The sequence below is a fragment of the Coregonus clupeaformis genome, chromosome 6, assembly GCF_020615455.1.
Source record: "Coregonus clupeaformis isolate EN_2021a chromosome 6, ASM2061545v1, whole genome shotgun sequence".
Classification (NCBI taxonomy): domain Eukaryota; kingdom Metazoa; phylum Chordata; class Actinopteri; order Salmoniformes; family Salmonidae; genus Coregonus; species Coregonus clupeaformis.
In genome coordinates this window covers 10,610,197-10,634,903 of record NC_059197.1, presented here as the reverse complement: position 1 = coordinate 10,634,903, position 24,707 = coordinate 10,610,197, and the positions used below count along the sequence as shown (strand labels likewise).

Here is a 24,707-nt window from a genome sequence, read left to right as displayed (position 1 = left end):
GATAAAAAACAGTGGTTAAAAACAAATGGCAAGAGTTGTGGAACAGGGAAAGAAAGGGAAGACGCCTGTATAAGATTCAGGAAAAGGTGGGAGCAGGGAGGTCATCAGGCCGAGAGAGAAGGGAGGAAAGTGTAGTCACAAGGCTGAGACTGGGACACACAAGGCTCAATAATACATTGAAATTGGTCGGGAAACATCCGACTGGGAGGTGTGATCATTGTCAGGAGGAGATGGAGACAGTTAAACACGTTATATTTCAGTGCCAAAAATATGGGAGAGAAAGGGAGCAATTGTTATTAGATTTGAGGAGTAATGGTGTTGAAGAGCCAAGATTGAGTGAACTGCTGGGGAAATCTTCAAGGGATGTAGTATTTAATTATGTAAATTTAGTTTCCTTAGGGAGACGAGAATATTGGGTAGGATTTAGACCTTCCGTCTCTGGTCCACACTCCAGTCCAGTTGGTGGCGGAAATGCACCTTAAAGTTGGTTGCCAACCGCCATAAAAAAAATCCACAGAAGAAGAAGAACAACAAAACTGACGCATAAGGCACTATGGGGCAAAGCAGATGGGGTTGACAACATGTAAACTATATTTCGTCTCCAGTGTTTATTGAAAACATAAATACATTTGCATATTGAGCACTTGTCTCTCAAATACATCGTTACAGTTAGCTACCAAGCGAATTTCAGAAATATTAGCATTGACATGAAATCATTCAAAACACCTCAAAACAAGACATGTGTTGGGTTCTATTTTCTAATAATTGGATTGTTGGGATGACTAACTTAGAAAGAATGCATTCTTGACTGGGCTAATGTAGGTTGTGACACCTGGCAGGCTGTGATTGATGTGAATAGCTCTTTTAGGGGGTAAAGTGAGATAGGGATTTGTGTCTCCAAATGCTAGACTATACTGGTTCTTTGTGATCTGTGAACCTTCCTTGGACGTAGGAATGGTGTCTAAGGGAGCTGGCTCTTCTCACTATGACAGGTTGTTATGATATGGACATATGCCTGGTAACAGAGATGCATCAACGGATTGACTGAGTAAGTCTAAACCACGCTCAAGTCCTTTACTCTAATTGGCCAGCAGAGAAGTGGGAAACTCTCTCTGTCAGAGTATTTGAGTATTGAATCTGAAACAATGTTTTAGTTCTCTGGGGTGCCCTGCGAGATATCTCAGAGAGCCCGTATATACGAAACATCATATTTACCATTGAAGGTTTTTGCATTAATTAAAATAACTAGTATATCTTAGAAGTCGTGTTGACCTCTTTTGTTCCTAATGCCAGATTAGAATTAACGCGACTTTGACACATGGTATCAATAACATGATGAAACTGGCTGAAACAAGTCACTACGATTCCCCACATGTCAGTCTCTTGTCATTGTTGGTAGCTATCTGGCTATCCAGAATTACAACAACTCATGGACTTCTGCCCCATTGACGCGTGCGCATCGTTTTCGTGACGTTGTCAGCTAAGCCATTCATGACAAGGCGCATCATTCACCCAAGTTTAATCAAAATCAGTCCAGTGCTGTCTGAGATATTGCGTGTGATGTGACCAGTGGCGATTTTAACATGTAAATGCAGCAAGCAGAAAACTATGTGGGGATGCATGACAGCAAAGCCAATACACAACACTAAACAATATATTAATTCCACTATAACAGTGACAAACGGTGCTCACAAACTGTTAGGGCCTACATAAAGCTATCCCACCATGGAGTGAATCCTTACCCTCCGCAACACCTGGCTATCAGCAGAGCCTTGTCTGGCAGCGAAACAGTTCATTCAGCCTCATTTACTGCCTTAAAAAAAAAAAAAACGCTGATATGGCTGACTTGCTTCAACAAATGTGGTTTCTACTGACAATTGAGATGTACAAACTATGGCATAAGGGAACGATTAGCAGATAAGAGGCAATCCGTAATTTCGATTAATACATTAATGAGCGAGCTAAGACGGACATGGTCAATATAACTATTTTCAGCACTTTTTAAATGTACAGCGACAGAATTCAGAACATGGGCCGTTCTTACAGTATTCTCCCTGTACACCAAGTCAGAACCGTATGATAAATAAAGGGGGCATATAAGCAGACAATGAAAGCTCTTACAATATTTGATGATGACATTTCACTCAAACTACATGTGCACCACCAAGTCAGAACAGTAGGCTAAGTTATGAGGGGGAAAGGGACCAAATGATTAGGGTGAGGCACATCGGCTACTAACAGCTTACTACACAACATACACTTAGTATTACTTTCTTAGTTACAGTACACATATCTCCCTGGCATATTACATTATTTATGCTGCAGCATACAATACATTTTTGGACTCACCGTTGTTGTGCTGTGCTCACTTGAACAGAAAGGTGGCGCGGCGGTCCTTCTACTGGGCAAATTTGGTCATGAAACTCTCATCAAAGTCTGGCATTCTCTGGATTTATGGCGCTTTCAAGACAGCTGGGAACTCTTTCCCCCACAGTCCCCTCCCCGATTTCATCGTGGTATACAATAACAGCCCAAAACAACAACTCTTATTTGGGGGAATGTAATGTCATTACATAAGAGAGGTTGATGGAACCAAAGACAATTAGAGGTGGAGGGAGGCAAAGACGAGAGCAAAAGATCGCATAGAAAATACTACAATACCCATAATGCATAGTTTGAGGCCATTCCTTGTAGCATATTGTGGGCACATGCGCTGTTCTTGTGGATGAGCCGGTGTATCATGGCGACATACGTGGATATTCTGAAGAGCGAGTTTCCCGAAATTGACACCGAAGTGTTCGAATATATCACGGGTAAGAGACTGTAAATGAATGGAGAGGGTGTGTGGATCTCGTAGACTTTGAAATGCCACGGTCTAGATGAGTGGCGGACGGCTTCTTCTCCTCTTCCACGTGAAGTAAGGTTAGCTAGCATAGCCGTCCCACAGAGTTGAGGCTCAGTCAAGCCAAGGCAGGAGTGACTAGCTAACATGCTGGTAGTTATTTTATAATCGGTCCGTTTGAACCACTAACCGGATGATCTAGGCTAACTAACTTATTGCCATGAATTACTAGCCAACTAGCTGCTTCTGTGTACGTTTACCGACATGTAATAGTACATGGGACTTAGTTATATAGCGCTTTAAGGACACAAAGTCGCAAAACAAAAAGAATGGAGTCAAAACATCAGCCTAAACATGAACAAAGAGAGGGGTGGGCTCAAGGAAGGGAAAGCGTAATCTATTAGTGTATGGGGAGGTTGGGGTTTGGATATGAGTCCGGTTTAAATTGGGTTTTCACCAATTCCGAATTCGTCAGACGAAGGGGGCACGCGGTGCAAGGCGCAGGGGATTGTGGGAAGGTGAGCGGCGAGAATCGTACAAGCCGAGCGTTAGAAAAAGTTACGCCTCGGTCACACCGACAGTCGTAGCATTTTGATACATTAGAAGTACATTCATTTCCAATGGAACGCTGCGTTTGTCTTGCAGTGTTGCAGAGCGTTCTGTGTGGTGCATCGGATTAATCGAACATACGTGTCATGGTATACATATACAACTTGACAGAAATGGTAGCAGAAGGTGAATGTTGAACTTTTATTGCACACATATCTAGATGATGCTGCATGACTACTTTATGCAAATTGCACGCTGCCACCGCTGCCATTAACCAATCAGGTGAGGAGCAAATGTTTGCTTGAAAATCTTCAGTTCATGAAACAGTTCTGCCTGTCATTTGTTCTGGTCTCCTGAGTGGCGCAGTGGTCTAAGGCACTGCATCGCAGTGCTAACTGTGCCACTAGAGATCCTGGTTCGAATCCAGGCTCTGTCGCAGCCGGCCGCAACCGGGAGACTCATGGGCGGCGCACAATTGGCCCAGCGTCGTCCAGGGTAGGGGAGGGAATGGCCGGTAGGGATGTAGCTCAGTTGATAGAGCATGGCGTTTGTGGGTTCGATTCCCACGGGGGGCCAGTATAAAAAAATATGTATTCACTAACTGTAAGTCGCTCTGGATAAGAGCGTCTGCTAAATGACTAAAATGTAAATGTTCTGGGCAAGCAAAACCAAAAAAGATGGAGGAAAGCCAATCATCGCTGTGTCTGGTTTTCCAATTCTATATTATGTCGCTTTGCTAGATAGAATACAGAGACAAAATCAGAAGGTCAATGGCATTGAGGATTGTGGGTGAAGAGAGATTTGCACAACAATTAGTGCTGAGCGATTACCCAAAATGTCGGTTATTTTTATTTTATTAAATAACTAATTGACTAATGTCGGTTCAATTATTTGAATTCCATTTCATTCAATTTTTTTCTGTGAGCTCAATGTGCACATTGAACAGTTTTTCTCGAGATAAATCAGATCCAGCCTAACTGTGTGATGTAGTAGGGAGTTGTATTTTCCAACAGGCCAATATTCTACATAGTTTAGCGCATAATTAACTACAATGACCATAATCCATTGCGCATCTACTTGTCCGGTCTGTGTTTCTTTTAGGCCTGCAATGGAAGAGACAAAAGAATGCGTGATCGTGAGGGGATATAGAGAGCATCTGTTGCTTCGCGAGGTATCTCTACCTGAAAATACCTGATCTAAGTGATTGATAGTTGGTATTCAGCAGTCATAAAAGTATGCTTTATTTACTTTGAAGAACTACAAAATTGTGATTTAGTCAGACAGCATAGGCAGCAGCTCTATAGAGATGAGATGATGACTTGGAATGAAATAATAAAGTCATCAAATAAAACAAATGTAATATACACAAACTGAAATATTTTATTGAAGTGAATAAATTATGGGTGATAAGCAGTAATGGGCAGTCACTACCATCACGTGACTTTTTTTATTAATTGGTTTATTTTCCTTTTTGATTATTTTTAATTAGCTTACAAATTGTAATTTCCTTATTTTTACAGTACTGTACATATAATACAAGGGTTGGATTGGCCTGTGGCCCTAGGGGGGTCTGTGGCTGCATTGGCGATGCCAAATGATAAGCTGCTAAATGGATTCTCGTAGCTGATATACTGAGAGAGAGTGACAATCAAATAAAACAGATTGGAGAGCTCACAACTTGCCAAAAAGGTCATGTTAGTTTGAGAAAGCAGAAATTGACAAAATAAAGACTGATCACCTTCACCCCTTTTTATTGCTGAATTGTGATCTGTAATTAATGAACATCGACACTAGTTCATCATTAATATTATCTTTAAGTTAATAATTTAAACAAATTTAAACACTTCAATTAATCAACATTGAATGAATCAACATATAATTTCAAAATGTACAAGTAAGTTAACTTGTTTGTAAATGTTAGACATCTTAGTAAGTACGCTATTATTACTAAAGCATAATCTCGGGTGAACTAAAAAATTGTCCATAGCAGAGGTGGCCAACCTTGCTCCACTCTCTAAACTAATGAGTGAGCAGACTTCTATTCCATCCCAGCAATAATACACATATCATTAGGTTTGAAGAGTTGAATCAGGTGTGTTAGTGCTGGGCTGGAACAGAACCCTGCATACCTACATTTTACATTTTAGTCATTTAGCAGATGCTGTTATCAAGCGTGATTTACAGTTAGTGCATTCATCTTAGGATAGCTACAGTGGGGAGAACAAGTATTTGATAAACTGCCTATTTTGCACGTTTTCCTACTTACAAAGCATGTAGAGGTCTGTAATTTTTCAAATCCAGAAAATCACATTGTATGATTTTTAAGTAATTCATTTGCATTTTATTGCATGACATAAGTATTTGATACATCAGAAAAGCAGAACTTAATATTTGGTACAGGAACCTTTGTTTGCAATTACAGAGATCATACGTTTCCTGTAGGTCTTGACCAGGTTTGCACACACTGCAGCAGGGATTTTGGCCCACTCCTCCATACAGACCTTCTCCTGATCCTTCAGGTTTCGGGGCTGTCGCTGGGCAATACAGACTTTCAGCTCCCTCCAAAGATTTTCTATTGGGTTCAGGTCTGGAGACTGGCTAGGCCACTCCAGGACCTTGAGATGCTTCTTACGGAGCCACTCCTTAGTTGCCCTGGCTGTGTGTTTCGGGTCATTGTCATGCTGGAAGACCCAGCCACGACCCATCTTCAGTGCTCTTACTGAGGGAAGGAGGTTGTTGGCCAAGATCTCGCGATACATGGCCCCATCCATCCTCCCCTCAATACGGTGCAGTCGTCCTGTCCCCATTGCAGAAAAGCATCCCCAAAGAATGATGTTTCCACCTCCATGCTTCACGGTTGGGATGGTGTTCTTGGGGTTGTACTCATCCTTCTTCTTCCTCCAAACACGGCGAGTGGAGTTTAGACCAAAAAGCTATATTTTTGTCTCATCAGACCACATGACCTTCTCCCATTCCTCCTCTGGATCATCCAGATGGTCATTGGTAAACTTCAGACGGGCCTGGACATGCGCTGGCTTGAGCAGGGGGACCTTGCGTGCGCTGCAGGATTTTAATCCATGACGGCGTAGTGTGTTACTAATGGTTTTCTTTGAGACTGTGGTCCCAGCTCTCTTCAGTTTATTGACCAGGTCCTGCCGTGTAGTTCTGAGCTGATCCCTCACCTTCCTCATGATCATTGATGCCCCACGAGGTGAGATCTTGCATGGAGACCCAGACCGAGGGTGATTGACCGTCATCTTGAACTTCTTCCATTTTCTAATAATTGCGCCAACAGTTGTTGCCTTCTCACCAAGCTGCTTACCTATTGTCCTGTAGCCCATCCCAGCCTTGTGCAGGTCTACAATTTTATCCCTGATATCCTTACACAGCTCTCTGGTCTTGGCCATTGTGGAGAGGTTGGATTCTGTTTGTGTGTGGACAGGTGTCTTTTATACAGGTAACAAGTTCAAACAGGTGCAATTAATACAGGTAATGAGTGGAGAACAGGAGGGCTTCTTAAAGAAAAACTAACAGGTCTGTGAGAGCCGGAATTCTTACTGGTTGGTAGGTTATCAAATACTCATGTCATGCAATAAAATGCAAATTAATTACTTAAAAATCATACAATGTGATTTTCTGGATTTTTGTTTTAGATTCCGTCTCTCACAGTTGAAGTGTTCCTATGATAAAAATTACAGACCTCTACATGCTTTGTAAGTAGGAAACACTGCCGATTTTGCAGGTTATCAAATACTTGTTCTCCCCACTGTAGTTGGGACGACCACATATCACAGGCATAGGAAGTACATTTTTCCTCAAAGTAGCTATCAGTAGTCAGAGCTAGGGGGGAGGGGGTCAAGTGCAAGTGCTGGTTCAGATTTTGTATTTTTATTTTGTGGGGGAGGTGAGAAGGGGGATTATTTAAGACACTGTTTGAACAGGTAGGGTTTCAGATGTTTTCAGAAGATGGGCAGGGACTCTGCTATCCTAGCTTCATGGGGGAGCTGGTTCCACCATTGGGGTGCCAGGACAGATAAAAGCTTGGACTGCGCTGAGCGGGAGCTGCCCTCCCGTAGGGGTGGAAGGCCCATGTGACCTGAGGTGCCAGAATGGAGTGCTTGGCTTGAGGTGTAGGGTTTGAGCATAGCCTGAAGGTAGGGAGGGGCAGTTCCTCTTGCTGTTCCGTAGGTAAGCACCATGGTCTTGTAGTGGATGTGAGCTTCGACTGGATGCCAGTTGAGTGTGCAGAGGAGCGGGGTGAAATGGGAGAACTTGGGAAGGTTGAAACCAGACTGGATGTAGTGTTCTGGATAAGTTGCAGGGTTTTGATGGCATAAGCGGGGAGCCCAGCCAACAGTGAGTTGCAGTAGTCCAGATGGGAGAGGACAAGTGCCTGGATTAGGACCTGCGCTGCTTCCTGTGTGAGGTAGGGTTGTGCTCTACGGATGTTGTAGAGCATGAACCTGCAGGAGCGAGTCACTGCTTTGATGTTTGCAGAGAACGACAGGGTGTTTTCCAGGGTCATGCCAAGGTTCTTTGCACTCTGGGAGGGTGACACTGGAGTTGTCAAGGTCTTTGAGTGGAAAGGCCTTCCATCGGGAGGAAAGCAGCTCCGTCTTGTCAAGGTAGAGCTTGATGTGGTGGGCCGACATCCAAGCTGAGATATCTGCCAGGCACGCAGAAATGCGTGTCGCCACCTGGGTGTCAGAAGGGTGGAAAGGAGGAAAGTAGTTGTTTTATTTATTTAACCATTATTTAACCAGGTAAGCCAGTTGAGAACAAGTTCTCATTTACAACTGCGACCTGTCCAAGATAAAGCAAAGCAGTGCGATTTAAAAACAACAACACGGAGTTACACATGGGATAAAACAAAACCTACTGTCAATAACACAATAGAAAACTATACAGTGTGTGCAAATGTAGTAAGTTATGGAGGTAAGGCAATAAATATGCCATAGTGCAAAATAATTACAATTTAGTATTAACACCAATTTGTAAGTCGCTCTGGATAAGAGCGTCTGCTAAATGATGTAAATGTAAATGTAACTCTGGAATGATAGATGTGCAGAAGATGTGCAAATAGAGATACTGGGGTGCAAATGAGCAAAATAAAAAACAATATGGGGATGAGATAGTTGGGTGGGCTAATTACAGATGGGCTGTGTACAGGTGCAGTGATCGGTAAGCTGCTCTGACAACTGATGCTTAAAGATAGTGAGGGAGATAAGTGTCTCCAGATTCAGAGATTTTTGCAGTTCTTTCCAGTCATTGGCAGCAGAGAACTGGAAGGAATGGCGGCCAAAGGAGGTGTTGGCTTTGGGGATGACCAGTGAGATATACCTGCTGGAGCGCATACTACGGGTGGGTGTTGCTATGGTGACCAATGAGCTAAGATAAGGCGGGGATTTGCCTAGCAGTGATTTATAGATGACCTGGAGCCAGTGGGTTTGGCGACGAATATGTAGTGAGGGCCAGCCAACGAGAGCGTACAGGTCACAATGGTGGGTAGTATATGGGGCTTTGGTGACAAAACGGATGGCACTGTGATATACTACATCCAATTTGCTGTGTAGAGTGTTGGAAGCTATTTTGTAAATGACATCGCTGAAGTCAAGGATCGGTAGGATAGTCAGTTTTACGAGGGCATGTTTGGCAGCATGAGTGAAGGAGGCTTTGTTGCGAAATAGGAAGCCGATTCTAGATTTAACTTTGGATTGGAGATGCTTAATGTGAGTCTGGAAGGAGAGTTTATGGTCTAACCAGACACCTAGGTATTTGTAGTTGTCCACATATTCTAAGTCAGAGAGTTAGTGATTCTAGTCGGGCAGACGTGTGCAAGCAGCGTTCGATTGAAGAGCATGCATTTAGTTTTACTAGCGTTTAAGAGCAGTTGGAGGCTACGGAAGGAGTGTTGTACGGCATTGAAGCTCGTTTGAGGTTTGTTAACACAGTGTCCAATGAAGGGCCAGATGTATACAAAATGGTGTCTGCATAGAGGTGGATCTGAGAGTCACCAGCAGCAAGAGCGACATCATTGATATACACAGAGAATAGAGTCAGCCAGAGAATTGAACCCTGTGGCACCCCCATAGACTGCCAGAGGTCCATACAACAGGCCCTCCGATTTGACACATTGAACTCTATGTGAGAAGTAGTTGGTGAACCAGGCGAGGCAGTCATTTGAGAAACCAAGGCTATTTAGTCTGCCAATAAGAATGCGGTGATTGACAGAGTCGAAAGCCTTGGCCAGGTCGATGAAGACAGCTGCACAGTACTGTCTTTTATCAATCGCGGTTATAATATCGTTTAGGACCTTTAGCGTGGCTGAGGTGCACCCATGACCAGCTTGGAAACCAGATTGCATAGCAGAGAAGGTATGGTGGGATTCGAAATGGACGGTGATCTGTTTGTTAACTTGGCTTTGAAATACTTTCGAAGGGCAGGGCAGGATGGATATAGGTCTATAACAGTTTGGATCTAGAGCGTCACCCCCTTTGAAAAGGGGGATGACCGCAGCAGCTTTCCAATCTCTGGGGATCTCAGATGATACAAAAGAGAGGTTGAACAGGCTAGTAATAGGGGTTGCTACAATTTCGGCAGCTAATTTTAGAAAGAAAGGGTCCAGATTGTCTAGCCCAGCTGATTTGTAGGGGTCCCTAAAACACTTCAGCGAGCAGGCCTTTCTAATTGACCTGGCCCGGGTATCCTGGATGGATATTGACCTCATTCCGTCAGTAAAGGATGCCTGGTTGTTCTTTAAAAGTAATTTCCTCTCCATCTTAAATAAGCATACCCCATTCAAAAAATTCCAAACTAAGAACAGATATAACCCCTGGTTCACCCCAGACTTCACTGCCCTTGACCAGCACAAAAACATCCAGAGCTGGTGGCCGGGGTAGGGGTAGCCAGGTGGAAAGCATGGGCAGCCGTAGCAAAATGCTTATTGAAATTCTCGATTATTGTAGATTTATCGGTGGTGACTGTGTTTCCTAGCCTCAGTGCAGTGGGCAGTGGGCAGCTGGGAGGAGGTGCTCTTATTCTCCTTGGACTTTACAGTGTCCCAAAACTTTTTGGAGTTAGTGCTACAGGATGCAAATTTCTGTTTCAAAAAGCTAGCCTTTGCTTTCCTAACTGATTGTGTATATTGGTTCCTGACTTCCCTGAAAAGTTGCATATCATGGATGTTTTTGTGCTGGTCAAGGGCAGTGAAGTCTGGGGTGAACCAGGGGTTATATCTGTTCTTAGTTTGGAATTTTTTGAATGGGGCATGCTTATTTAAGATGGAGAGGAAATTACTTTTAAAGAACAACCAGGCATCCTTTACTGACGGAATGAGGTCAATATCCATCCAGGATACCCGGGCCAGGTCAATTAGAAAGGCCTGCTTGCTGAAGTGTTTTAGGGAGCGTTTGACAGTGATGATGGGTGGTCGTTTGACCGCGGACCCGTTACGGACGCAGGCAATGAGGCAGTGATCGCTGAGATCCTGGTTGAAGACAGCGGAGGTGTATATAGAGGGTAAATTAGTCAGGATGATATCGATGAGGGTGCCCGTGTTTACGGATTTAGGGTTGCTCCTGGTAGGTTCCTTGATAATTTGTGTGAGATTGAGGGCATCTAGTTTAGATTGTAGGACGGCCAGGGTGTTAAACATAGCCCAGTTTAGGTCACCAAGCAGTACGAACTCTGAGGATAGATGGGGGGCAAGCAATTCACATATGGTGTCCAGGGCACAACTGGGGGCTGAGGGGGGTAACAGTGAGAGACTTATTTCTGGAGAGGTGGATTTTTATAAGTAGAAGCTCAAACTGTTTGGGCACAGCCCTGGATAGTATGCTAGAGCTCTGCAGGCTATCTCTACAGCAGATTGCAACTCCGCCCCCTTTGGCAGTTTTATCTAGACGGAAAATGTTGTAGTTGGTGATGGAAATGTCAGAGTTTTTGGTGGTCTTCCTAAGCCAGGATTCAGACACCGCTAGAACATCAGGGTTGGCGGAGTGTGCTAACGCAGTGAGTAACTCAAACTTAGGGAGGAGGCTTCTGATGTTAACATACATAAAACCAAGGCTTTTACGGTTACTGAAGTCAACAAATGAAGCGCCTGGGGAGTAGGAGTGATACTGGGGGCTACAGGGCCTGGGTTAACCTCTACATCACCAGAGGAACAGAGGAGGAGTAGAATAAGGATATGGCTAAAGGCTTTAAGAACTGGTCTTCTAGTGCGTTGGGTACAGAGAATTAAAGGGGCAGATTTCCTGGCGTTGTAGAATAGATTCAGGGCATTATGTACAGACAAGGATATGGAAGGATATGAGTACAGTGGAGGTAAACCAAAGCATTGGGTAACGATGAAAGAGAGCATCACTGGAGGTACCGATTGAGCCGGTCTCCGCGTGTATGGGAGGTGGGACAAAGGAGCTCTCTGAGGCTGGTTGAGCGGTACTGGGGGCTCTACAGTGAAATTGTATAATAAGAACTAACCGGAACAGCAATAGGCAAGGCATATTGACATGGGAGAGAGGCATAAAGCAATCACAGGTATTTTTCGAGAGAGCTAAGACAGCAACTGGTAATGGCGACGAAGGTTGGGGAGAGGCTAAACAGGACAGATAAACAGGATGGGGGTACCGTGTAAAGGAACAGTCCAGCAGGCATCAGCTGTGCAGCTGTGAGTGATCATATGGTCCAGTGAACAGCAATAGGTGAGACCGGGAGCCGTTCGAATGGCTGCTACAGCACAGGCGAGCAGGAAGCACGGCTGTTGATTGCGTGTGCTAGCGGGCCGGGGCTAGCAGATGGTTCTTCGTGGTCGCCGCAACGGGAAGCCTGTTGAAACCACATCAGACGATTACGTCGGCAGACCAGTCGTGATGGATCGGCGGGGCTCTGTGTCGACACTAGGAGGTCCTGTCTGGTTGACAGAGACTTGGATAGCCGGGAGATGGGCCTGGCTCGAGGCTAGCTCAAGGCTAACTGGTGCTTGCTTCGGGGGCAGTGGTCATTAGCCAACAACATCCATTCGGTTGCAGCTAGCTAGTCGCGATGATCCGGTGTTAAGGTCCAGTGTATCAGTGATTCCGGGAGAAAATCCGATATGTTCTTAGTCGATAGCGCGCTGTGCAGACTGGCCGATAATAGTCCAGGCTAGAGCTGGCTGGTAGGTAGTGCAGGCCACGGACAATGGTGAAAACCGCTAACGGTGGCTAATAGCAAGTAGCTAGTTAGCTAGTTAGCTGGCTAGTTTCAACTGGAGGTTCTGGATAAAAAGGTAAAATAAATAATAGAATCTGTTCCACTTTGGGTGAGGCGGGTTGCAGAAAAGTATATTAGTTGAAGGATGAAAAGTGTGATTGAGAAATATATACGAAAGAGAAAAAAACAAAAAAAACAGGTTATTTACACGGACACACTACAGAGTACACGACCACACTTCTACGCCATCTTGGAACATCTGCATAGCAATGATAGGAGAAACCATGTGAGGATCTGACGGAGCCAAGTGACTTTGTGTATAGAGAGAAGAGGAGAGGGCCTAGAACCTAGCCCTGGGGTACGTGGTGCAGACAGATTCTCTTCACGTCACCTGGTAGGAGCGGCCTGCCAGGTAGGACCCAATCAAAGAGTGTGCAGAGCCTGAGACGCCCAGCCCTGAGAGGGTGGAGAGGAGGCTCTGATGCATCATGGTGTCGAAGGCAGCGGATAGAGCTAGGAGGATGGGAACAGAGGAGAGAGGGTTAGACTTTGGCAGTGCGGAGAGCCTTTGTGACAAAGAGAGAGCAGTTTCGGTTGAGTGACCCGTCTTGAAGCCTGACTGGTTAGGGTCAAGAAGATTGTTCTTAGAGAGATAGCGAGAAAGTTAATCAGAGAGAGCGCGCTCAAGTGTTTTGGAAAGAAAACAGGTCTATAGTTCTTCACGTCAGATGAGTCGAATTTTGGTTTCTTGAGGAGGGGAACGACTCAGGACATTTTGAAGTCAGAGAACGCAGCCAGTGGTCAGGGATGAGGGAAGTGAGGAATGGTAGAAAGTCTGGAGAAGGGAGGAGGGGATGGGGTCGATTTCATCTGGAGAGAGCGGGGAGAAAGCAGTCAAGGCGTAGGGTAGTTCTGTGAGTGAGACCAGTGGACTCAATGGGCTAAGTGGATGAGTAGCGGATGTCGTCAACCTTCTTTTCAAAGTGGTTGACAAAGTCGTCGCAGAGAGGTGGGGGGGCGGGGGGTGGAGGATTAAGGAGGGAGGAGAAGTTGTAAAATAGTTTCCTAGGGTTAGAGGCAGAAGCTTGAAATTTAGAGTGGTAGAAAGTGGCTTTAGCAGCTGATACAGAGGAAGAGAAGGTAGAGCGGAGGGAGTGAAAGGATGATAGGTCCTCCGGAAGTTTCGTTTTCCTCCATTTTCGCTCTGCTGCCCGCAGCCCTGTTCTGTAAGCTCGCAATGAGTCACTCAGCCATGGAGCTGGAGGGGAGGGCCAAGCCTGCCGGGAGGAAAGGTGACAATGCGAGTCATAGAATGCGGAAAGGGAGGAGAGTAGGGTCGAAGAGGCAGAATCAGGAGACAGGAGGGAGAAGGATTTAGCAGAAAGGAGAGATGATAGGAGAGAGTAGTGGGAGAGAGAGCGAAGATTGCGAAGGCACATGACCATCTGGGTTAGGGGCTGAGTGGTTAGGGTTGAAGGAAAGGGAGACAGAAAGGGAAACAAAGTAGTGATCAGAGACCTGGAGGTTGCAGTGAGATTAGTAGTAGAGCAGCCTCTAGTAAAGATGAGGTCAAGCGTATTGCCTGCCTTGTGAGTTGAAGGTGATTGGGAAAGGTTGAGGTCAAAAAGGCAAGGAGGAGAAAGAGAGAGTTGGAAAGAAATGAATCAAAGGCAGACGTCGGGAGGTTGAAGTCGCCAAGGACGAAGAGCGGTGAGCCATCGTCAGGAAATGAGCTTATCAAGGTGTCAAGCTCATTGAGGAACTCTCGAAGGGCAGCTGGTGGGCGATAGATGAGGATTGGCCAGCTCCAGTTGTAATACGTTTGTAGCCTACGTTGTGTGTATTGTTATATACAACATTTGCTAACATAAGTACACATACAACCCATGGCATACAAGGATGTGCAGCAGGGTTTCAGTCAGGAAAATGTGGCGCCTGACAACGTGACCGGGAAGATATTAATTTACCGGCCATTTGAGACATCTACCAGGCCAATATGCATTGGGTGCATAAACCATTAGGGCATCCACCCACCATGCTCAGAATGACAGAAATCACATTTCAATTATGGTAATTCATCTTAACATACCGTGCAACTCCTGTAATGAAGCAGCCAATAAAACATTGTTTTCAAACATTTGCTATATATGACAGAGATGAAAATCTGTTAACTTAGAAAGAGGGTGAATCTAAAGATGCAACAGCTAATTTAGGATGGGTTGCTAATATGACTGCCTTTTTGCTTTTGGCAAAAGGCCTAGCTGATTATTGATTTGCGACTGTCAGTGAAAAACATCAAAAATATGTTGTTTCATTGTGTGAAATGTTTGCCCTTTGATTGTTTATTTTTATTAATTCCCTATTACATGTCACCAATAGTAAATGTACCATTAATCCACATCATCTGGTTACATTAATTTGTGTTAATGCATTATATTACTAATTAGGCCTACAGTTATTTACCATTCTCATTCTCTGAGTGGAAACTTTGTTTTGCAGAGTTCACAACCTGCAACACACTTGTGAGAATCAAGTTTTCTACAGTATTTGAATTAATTATTTCAAGGACAAAATTACAGGTATTTAAGTATTTTTTATGTTGTAGTGGGGACAGTAACATTAGTACATTAGTATACTTTAAGGATTTTTTATGTTTAGCTCACATAATATAATTTAAAAGTATGCATTAAGGTGTCTGTAATATAACTAGCGTGGCAAAACAAATGTAGACATTAATACATCTAATTAGCATAATACAACAATCCCAATCAAGATCCGTCAATTTAAGCTAGAGATACATTTGTGTATGTATAATGTATGTTGACACCCCTTCAAATGAGTAGATTCGGCTATTTCAGCCACACCCATTGCTGACAGGTGTATAAAATCGAGCACACAGCCATTCAATCTCCACAGACAAACATTGGCAGAAGAATGGCCTTACTGAAGAGCTCAGTGACTTTCAAAGTGGCACCGTCATAGGATGCCACCTTTCCAACAAGGCAGTTTGACAAATATCTGCCCTGCTAGAGCTGCCCCGGTCAACTGTAAGTTCTGTTATTGTGAAGTGGAAACGGTTAGGAGCAACATCGGCTCAGCAGCGAGCTGGTAGGTCACACAAGCTCACAGAACGGGTCTGCCAAGTGCTGAAGTGCATAAAAATCGTCTGTCCTCGATTGCAAAACTCACTACCGAGTTCCAAACTGCCTCTGGAAGCAACGTCAGCACAAGAACTGTTCGTCGGGAGCTTCATGAAATAGGTTTCCATGGCCGAGCAGCCACACACAAGCCTAAGATCACCATGCGCAATGCTAAGCGTTGGCTTAAGTGGTGTAAAGCTCGCCACCATTGGACTCTGGAGCATTGGAAACGCATTCTCTGGAGTGATGAATCATGCTTCAACTTCTGGCAGTCCAACAGATGAATCTGGGTTTGGCGGATGCCAGGAGAACGCTACCTGCCTGAATGCATAGTGCCAACTGTAAAGTTTGGTGGAGGAGGAATAATGTTCTGGGGCTGTTGTTCATGGTTTGCGCCCCTTAGTTCCACCCCATCGAACACCTTTGGGATGAATTGGAACGCCGACTGCGAGCCAGGCCTAATCGCCCAACATCAGTGCCCAACATCACTAATGCTCCTGTATCTGAATGGAAGCAAGTCCCCGCGGTAATGTTCCAACATCTAGTGGAAAGCCTTCCCAGAAGAGTGGAGGCTGTAATAGCAGCAAAGGGGGGACCAACTCCATATTAATGCCCATGATTTTGGAATGAGATGTTCGACGAGCATGTGTCCACATACTTTTGGTCATGTAGTGCATCTGTTTTTTTGCATTGGATGCGTCTCATTAAAACTAGTTTCTCAACCACTCCACACATTTCTTGTTAACAAACTATAGTTTTGGCAAGTCGGTTAGGACATCTAATTTGTCCAACAATTGTTTACAGACAGATTATTTCACTTATAATTCACTATCACAATTCCAGTGGGTCAGAAGTTTACACTAAGTTGACTGTGCCTTTAAACAGCTTGGAAAATTCCAGAAAAAGATGTCATGGCTTTAGAAGCTTCTGATAGGCTAATTGACATCATTTGAGTCAATTGGAGGTGTACCTGTGGATGTATTTCAAGGCCTACCTTCAAACTCAGTGCCTCTTTGCTTGACATCATGTGAAAATCAAAAGAAATCAGCCAAGACCTCCACAAGTCTGGTTGATCCTTGGGAGCAATTTCCAAACACCTGAAGGTACCACGTTCATCTGTACAAACAATAGTACGCAAGTATAAACACCATGGGACCACACAGCCGTCATACCGCTCAGGAAGGAGATGCGTTCTGTCTCCTAGTTATGTTTGGAGGAAAAAGGGGAAGGCTTGCAAGCCAAAGAACACCATCCCAACCGTGAAGCACGGGGGTGGCAGCATCATGCTTTGGGGGTGCTTTGCTGCAGGACTGGTGCACTTCACAAAATTGATGGCATCATGAGGAAGGAACATTATGTGGATATATTGAAGCAACATCTCAAGACATCAGTCAGGAAGTTAAAGCTTGGTCGCAAATGGGTCTTCCAAATGGACAATGACCCCAAGCATACTTCCAAAGTTGTGGCAAAATGGCTTAAGGACAACAAAGTCTAGGTATTGGAGTGGCCATCACAAAGCCCTGACCTCAATCCTATAGAACATTTGTGGGCAGAACTGAAAAAGCGTGTGCGAGCAAGGAGGCCTACAAACCTGACTCAGTTACACCAGCTCTGTCAGGAGGAATGGGTCAAAATCCACCCAACTTATTGTGGGAAGCTTGTGGAAGGCTACCCGAAACGTTTGACCCAAGTTAAACAATTTAAAGGCAATGCTACCAAATACTAATTGAGGGTATGTAAACTTCTGACCCACTGGGAAAGTGATGAAAGAAATAAAAGCTGAAAGAAATCATTCTCTCTACTATTATTCTGACATTTCACATTCTTAAAATAGTGGTGATCGTAACTGACCTAAGACTGGGAATCTTTACTAGGATTAAATTTCAGGAATTGTGAAAAACTGAGTTTAAATGTATTTGGCTAAGGTGTATGTAAACTTTCGACTTCAACTGTACATGTCGTTTGGCCTCACAATAATCTATGAACATACTGTCTATAAGGAGACTGTTTAGTGACGTACATGTTAATTTTTTAAATTACTAAAATCCTGATCTTTCTTATATCTCTCAGATTTAGGATAGACACTGAAGAACAAGCTTCCTTTAGATTTTTTTGGGGGGACTATCTGTTGTTCCATGTAGTGAATCTGTTATTCAATGTGTTTGTATGGTCTAATAGCACTAAGGCCCAACATTTATTTTTCTTCAAATCGTTTTTTGGTACTTCAAGGGGTCCTAAAATTCTAAATCAAATAGCTAAATGCTCCTTAGTATGACCATATTAAAACAATCTCAACAATTCCCCCCCCCCCGTCTCAGGCTTAAAGGGTTACTACACGCAAAAGGTCTCCTGATGTGGTTTAAAGGGATAATTCAGGATTATCTACTTCCCCAGAGTCAGATGAACTCGTGGAAACCATTTTTATGTCTGTGTGTCCAGTATGAAGGAAGTTAGAGTATTAGCGTTAGCCATAGTCTTCCAATCATTGCGCTATCTGCTAGCATGCTTGTATGCCAGATAATGTGATATAACCAAAGATTTTTGGTGTCCATTACTGGGCGTTACAGGAAAGCCCCATACAAACTACCATCAACGAAATTCCAGTTGCAGGTGGTGCTACAAAAACCACAGAAAATTCAGAAAAATATTAAATGCATGTTTTGCGCTGCTTGATGTTGTTCCTTGCCATCATAGCTGCTGCACATCCAGCATTTCCCAGCATCTTTGAAGGAACTAGTCGTTTCTCTGCGGCATGGCCACGTGTAGAAGTAGATGACGATGCGTCACACTGTGCGACCAAAACCAAGATCTACACACGTGCAAGAGGCATATCTCATTCGATACAAAAGATGGATTTAATATCTTTCTATGGAATTTTCTATGGTTTTTGTAGAACCACCTGCAACTGGAAACGGACATTTCTAAGATACTTTTTTCGAGAACTAAGAAAGTATCGCCAAGAACAGGTTAGTCGAAAAATCTCTGCCGGTGGTTTGTATGGGGCTTTCCTGTAACGCCCAGTAATGGACACAAAAATGTTTGTACACCAGATAATGTGATATTACCAATCTGTAGCTATCATTTCACATGCCATTTATGGAGCATGAGCGCATGAAGTTGTCAAGAGCACAAACAGATCTGGCACCAGGTTAAGTCTAGCTGCTTACAAGTCTGCTTCATGATATCATTTTGTGTTGTCCCTCCCAAAGTGTGTGTCACCTGTAGATTCTCAGACAAAGTAAGATTGTATCCTGAGCCGTGTTCAGTAGCCGAAAGTTGAATAGAGACAACATGATTCCTTATTATACATGTCAGAGGGCCACATTATTAGCATTTTTCTATCTGAAATGTTACAAAAGTTGCATTCTTCTGAATGCGCCCCTGATTTATATCCTGTGTGATAGGTGTGTTGGACTGTGGAGGGGCGGAGTTTGAGGATGGAGAGGAGGTGTATGACGCGATTGGAGGACTGCTGCAGGGGTCGTCGGCTGACTGTAAAAACGAGGATGACATCCGGGACATCTGTCAGCAGATGTTCAACACTCTTAAACTGTAAGTGCAACACACACACAACCTTAACACCCACCTCTTTCACAACCAGTGTACAACACAAAAATTAACTAATTGTCACACACCAAAAGCTAAAATTTTATGTAATTCGCTTGCTGATTCATCAAAAATATACTCTCTTATGTCTTTTCCATCAGGAGTAACGGCCATGCCGGTTCAAAGCAAGTGCTGCTCGACGCTCCGGTGCAGTTGTCTCAGATATCTGCGGAGTGTGGTAAGTGCCTTGTCTGCAGGAGGACTAAGGTCGTCCTCTTTGTTGTCAGCTTTATGGTCCAGTATACAGATGTGTATATGTAGCGATGTACAGTTGAAGTCGGAAATGTACATACACCTGAGCCAAATACATTTAAACAACGTTTTTCACAATTCCTGACATTTAATCCTAGTATAAATTCACTGTCTTATGTCAGTTAGAATCACCACGTTATTTTAAGAATGTGAAATGTCAGAATAATATTAGATAATTATTTATTTCAGCTTTTATTTCTTTCATCACATTCCCAGTGGGTCAGAAGTTTACATACACTCAATTAGTATTTGGTAGCATTGCCTTTAAATTGTTTAACTTGGGTAAAATGTTTCGGGTAGCCTTACACAAGCTTCCCACAATAAGTTGGGTGAATTTTGGCCCATTCCTCCTGATAGAGCTGGTGTAACTGAGTCAGGTTTGTAGGCCTCCTTGCTTGCACACGCTTTTTCAGTTCTGCCCACACATAGGATTGAGGTCAGGGCGTTGTGATGGACACTCCAATACCTTGACTTTGTTGTCCTTAAGCCATTTTGCCACAACTTTGGAAGTATGCTTGGGGTCAGTGTCCATTTGGAAGACCCATTTGCGACCAAGCTTTAACTTCCTGACTGATGTCTTAAGATGTTGCTTCAATATATCCACATAATTTTCCTTCCTCATGATGCCATCTATTTTGTGAAGTGCACCAGTCCCTCCTGCAGCAAAGCACCCCCACAGCATGATGCTACCACCCCCTGTGCTTCACGGTTGGGATGGTGTTCTTCGGCTTGCAAGCCTTCCCCTTTTTCTCCAAACATAACGATGGTCATTATGCCCAAACAGTTATATTTTTGTTTCATCAGACCAGAGGACATATCTCAAAAAAGTATGATCTTTGTCCCCATGTGCAGTTGCAAACCGTAGTCTGGCTTTTTTATGGCGGTTTTGGAGCAGTGGCTTCTTCCTTGCTGAGCGGCCTTTCAGGTTATGTCGATATATAGGACTCGTTTGACTGTGGATATAGATACTTTTGTACCTGTTTCCTCCAGCATCTTCACAAGGTCCTTTGCTGTTGTTCTGGGATTGATTAGCACTTTTCGCACCAAAGTACGTTAATCTCTAGGAAACAGAACGCGTCTCCTTCCTGAGCGGTATGACGGCTGCGTGGTCCCATGGTGTTTATACTTGCGTACTATTGTTTGTACAGATGAACGTGGTACCTTCAGGCGTTTGGAAATTGCTCCCAAGGATGAACCTGACTTGTGGAGGTCTACGATTTTTTTTCTGAGGTCTTGGCTGATTTCTTTTGATTTTCCCATGATGTCAAGCAAAGAGGCACTGAGTTTGAAGGTGGGCCTTGAAATACATCCACAGGTACACCTCCAATTGACTCAAATGATGTCAATTAGCCTATCAGAAGCTTCTAAAGCCATGACATCATTTTCTGAAAATGTCCAAGCTGTTTAAAGGCACAGTCAACTTAGTGTATGTGAACTTCTGACCCACTGGAATTGTCATACAGTGAATTATACGTGGAATAATCTGTCTGTAAACAATTGTTGGAAAAAATTACTTGTGTCATGCACAAAGTAGATTTCCTAACCGACTTGCCAAAACTATAGTTTGTTAACAAGAAATTTGTGGACTGGATCAACAACAAGTTTTCATGACTCCAACCTAAGTGTATGTAAACTTCTGACTTCAACTGCATATGTTTGATATTCATTCTGGTAGCCTGTAATTGTCTTGTCTACTGTTATTAGACCTTCATCTTTCCCGTCCTCTACTGCTCAAACTTCCCATTTTCTCTACCATTTCTATCCTATGTCTTCTTAATATCCTCCCTGACTTATTGTTGCATCTCATTCCCTCGTCTCAGTATCTGCCACTAACGATGTCCAAGGGATCTGGATGATGAAAAGGGGCCAGAATACAGTAAAGTATTTTTGTTGCATCGTATCTTCTTGTGTATTATGTCCTTTGCACCTATGTTTTTCTCCTGTCAACTTCATCCACTTTGTCTTCTTACGCATACACACACACCACCACCACCACCTCAGACTGTGGACGCGAGGAAGCTAGAGAAGGCCGAAGCCAAGCTGAAGCAAAAACAAGGGAGGAGGAATGAACGGGATTCGCAAAAAACGACTGGTCCACTGTGAGTTTCATATGCTTTTCATCTACACCCGAAGACTATGCTAACAGTTTATCGTTGGCAGTGGTGGAAAAAGTACCCAATTGTCATACTTGAGTAAAAGTAAAGATACACTACCGTTCAAAAGTTTGGGGTCACTTAGAAACGTCCTTGTTTTCCATGAAAACATACATGAAATGAGTAATAGGAAATATAGCAAAAAGCATAGGAAATGTAGTAATTTCACAAGGTTAGAAATAATGATTTTTACTCGAAATAATAATTGTGTTCTTCAAACTTTGCTTTCGTCAAAGAATACTCCATTTGCAGCAATTACAGCCTTGCAGACCTTTGGCATTCTAGTTGTACATTTGTTGAGGTAATCTGAAGAGATTTCACCCCATGATTCCTGAAGCACCTCCCACAAGTTGGATTGGCTTGATGGGCACTTCTTACGTATCATACGGTCAAGCTGCTCCCACAACAGCTCAATAGGGTTGAGATCCAGTGACTTTGCTGGCCACTCCATTATAGACAGAATACCAGCTGACTGCTTCTTCCCTAAATAGTTCTTGCATAGTTTGGAGCTGTGCTTTGGGTCATTGTCCTGTTGTAGGAGGAAATTGGCTCCAATCAAGCGCCGTCCACGGGGTATGGCATGGCGTTGCAAAATGGAGTGATAGCCTTCCTTCTTCAAGATCCCTTTTACCCTGTACAAATCTCCCACTTTACCACCACCAAAGCACCCCCAGACCATCACATTGCCTCCACCATGCTTGACAGATGGCATCTAGCACTCCTCCAGCATCTTTTCATTTGGTCTACGTCTCACAAATCTTCTTTGTGATCCGAACACCTCAAACTTTGATTAGTCTGTCCATAACACTTTTTTTCCAATCTTCCTCTGTCCAGTGTCTGTGTTCTTTTGCCCATCTTAATCTTTTCTTTTTATTGGCCAGTCTGAGATATGGCTTTTTCTTTGCGACTCTGCCTAGAAGGTCAGCATCCCGGGGTCGCCTCTTCACTGTTGACGTTGAGACTGGTGTTTTGTGGGTACTATTTAATGAAGCTGCCAGTTGAGGACCTGTGAGGCGTCTGTTTCTCAAGCTAGACACTAATGTATTTGTCCTCTTTTGCTCAGTTGTGCACCGGGGCCTCCCACTCCTCTTTCTATTCTGGTTAGCGCCAGTTTGCGCTGTTCCGTGAAGGGAGTAATACACAGTGTTGTACAAGATCTTCAGTTTCTTGGCAATTTCTCGCATGTAAAAGCCTTCATTTCTCAGAACAAGAATAGACTGACGAGTTTCAGAAGAAAGTTATTTGTTTCTGGCCATTTTGATTCTGTAATCGAACCCACAATTGCTGATGCTCCAGATACTCAACTAGTCTCAAGAAGGCCAGTTTTATTGCTTCTTTAATCAGCACAACAGTTTTCAGCTGTGCTAACATAATTGCAAAAGGGTTTTCTAATGATCAATTAGCCTTTTTAAAATGATAAACTTGGATTAGCAAACACAACGTGCCATTGGAACACAGGACTGATGGTTGCTGATAATGGGCCTCTGTACGCTGTGATGTCACGAGAGGCTGTGTCCTGGAGGGACGTTACATCCCCCTGAGGTGGCTGCAAACCCAGACAGCTATGGCTCCATCTGCTGGTATGGTCGGGAACTCCAACCCTCTATGGCCAATCTTCCCACGCAGCTGAAACCAATCAGGAGCTGATGAGCTGAAGGTTTGTTGAAGGGAAGAGACACGGTCTCCAACCTGGGCTCTCTGGAGGACAAGAGTGCTGCACGTCCACTTCCATGAGGAATATAAGGATTTGGAGATACTTACCTTTGGGAAATACTCACCGTTGGATATATGCACCTGTGGAAATACGTGAGAGACATTTGGAAGGACTTTTTGCTGGGTTGGCCACTAGCTGCAACGTGGACTACAGTAAGGCTGGGGAAAAGTTATCTGAGCGAGTGAGAATTATGACTTTGGATGTGGAAGAGACATCCCTGAACTGTTAACCCTTAAAGAGCCACAAGAGAACAGAATTTTGTTATATTTTCGTTAATTTCCCAAGACCTATAATAAAATCCTTGTTTTGTTTGAACCTTGTCTCCTTGCACTACTTGAGCAATCCCGCTGAAAGCTGTGTAGCCTCTCGTGACGTCACAGATGGTGGAGAATACAGGCACGCTCAAGCGTTAATAGTGCATGTCAGAGGAGGATACCGAAGGTTTGATCACCCAGTTTTCCAAGTTGGCCGTAGGCTCCCCGCCGACTGAAATGGAGGACATATTGAAAGCCCTTGTTGCTGGCCAGCAAGCCCAGATGCAAGCAAACGTGGCTCTCTTGGAGGAGCAAAAGAAAGCCAACCTTCTGAAGGCAGAGGAATTGCAGTTGCAGAGACAGAGGGTGGTCCAAAATACCCGCCCAATAAAGGCAAGTGACTTTATATCTAAGATGGGAGCTACCGATGACATTGAGGCCTACCTGCATGCATTTGAGGCCACGGCCACTAGGGAAGCCTGGCCCAAGCAACAGTGGGTTGGTCTGTTAGCCCCCCTTTCTAACCGGGGAATCGCTGAATGCTGTCCGGGACCTGGGCCCTGACCAGGTTACTGACTATGATGCCCTGAAGTCTGAGATCCTCAGCAGATATGGACTCACAAAGTTTGGTATGGCCCAGCGCTTTCACAGCTGGACCTTCCAACCAGACCAACCTCCTCGGGCGCAGATGCATGAACTTGTCCGAATCGCAAGGAAATGGCTGGATCCGCAGAGGAATACAGCAGCGGCGGTGGTGGAGGCCGGTGTGGTGGATCGTTACCTACGCGCCCCTGCCTTATGAGGCAAAACGGTTCATCAGTCAACAGGCCTTGACCACGGCTGATCTGACCGTGGAAGCTGTGGAAAAGTACCAGGCCACAGCGGAGATGCTGAATGCTTCCCGAAAAGACCCCAGGAGTGCGGCCCCACCACAAATGGGAAGAACCCGTCCAAAGGACCCCAAGGTCTCGAACCCAGCCACGTCAGGACTTATCCCGGCTCCAG

General features: G+C 44.2%; 1 protein-coding gene across 2 annotated transcripts in view; it reads left to right on the top strand.

Annotated features, from left to right (window-relative positions):
• The first annotated feature begins 2,709 nt into the window (after positions 1–2,709).
• The window catches only part of LOC121567298 (ATP-binding cassette sub-family F member 3), a 38,136-nt gene continuing 16,138 nt past the window's right edge, over positions 2,710–24,707 (top strand). For both annotated transcript variants that reach the window (XM_041877225.1, XM_041877224.1), the window contains exons 1-5: positions 2,710–2,813; positions 19,128–19,275; positions 19,431–19,507; positions 21,402–21,457; positions 21,583–21,680. In XM_041877225.1, coding sequence (XP_041733159.1) covers positions 2,726–2,813; positions 19,128–19,275; positions 19,431–19,507; positions 21,402–21,457; positions 21,583–21,680 — 467 coding nt within the window. In that variant the 5' untranslated portion in view covers positions 2,710–2,725. The remainder of the gene's footprint in view (positions 2,814–19,127; positions 19,276–19,430; positions 19,508–21,401; positions 21,458–21,582; positions 21,681–24,707) is intronic.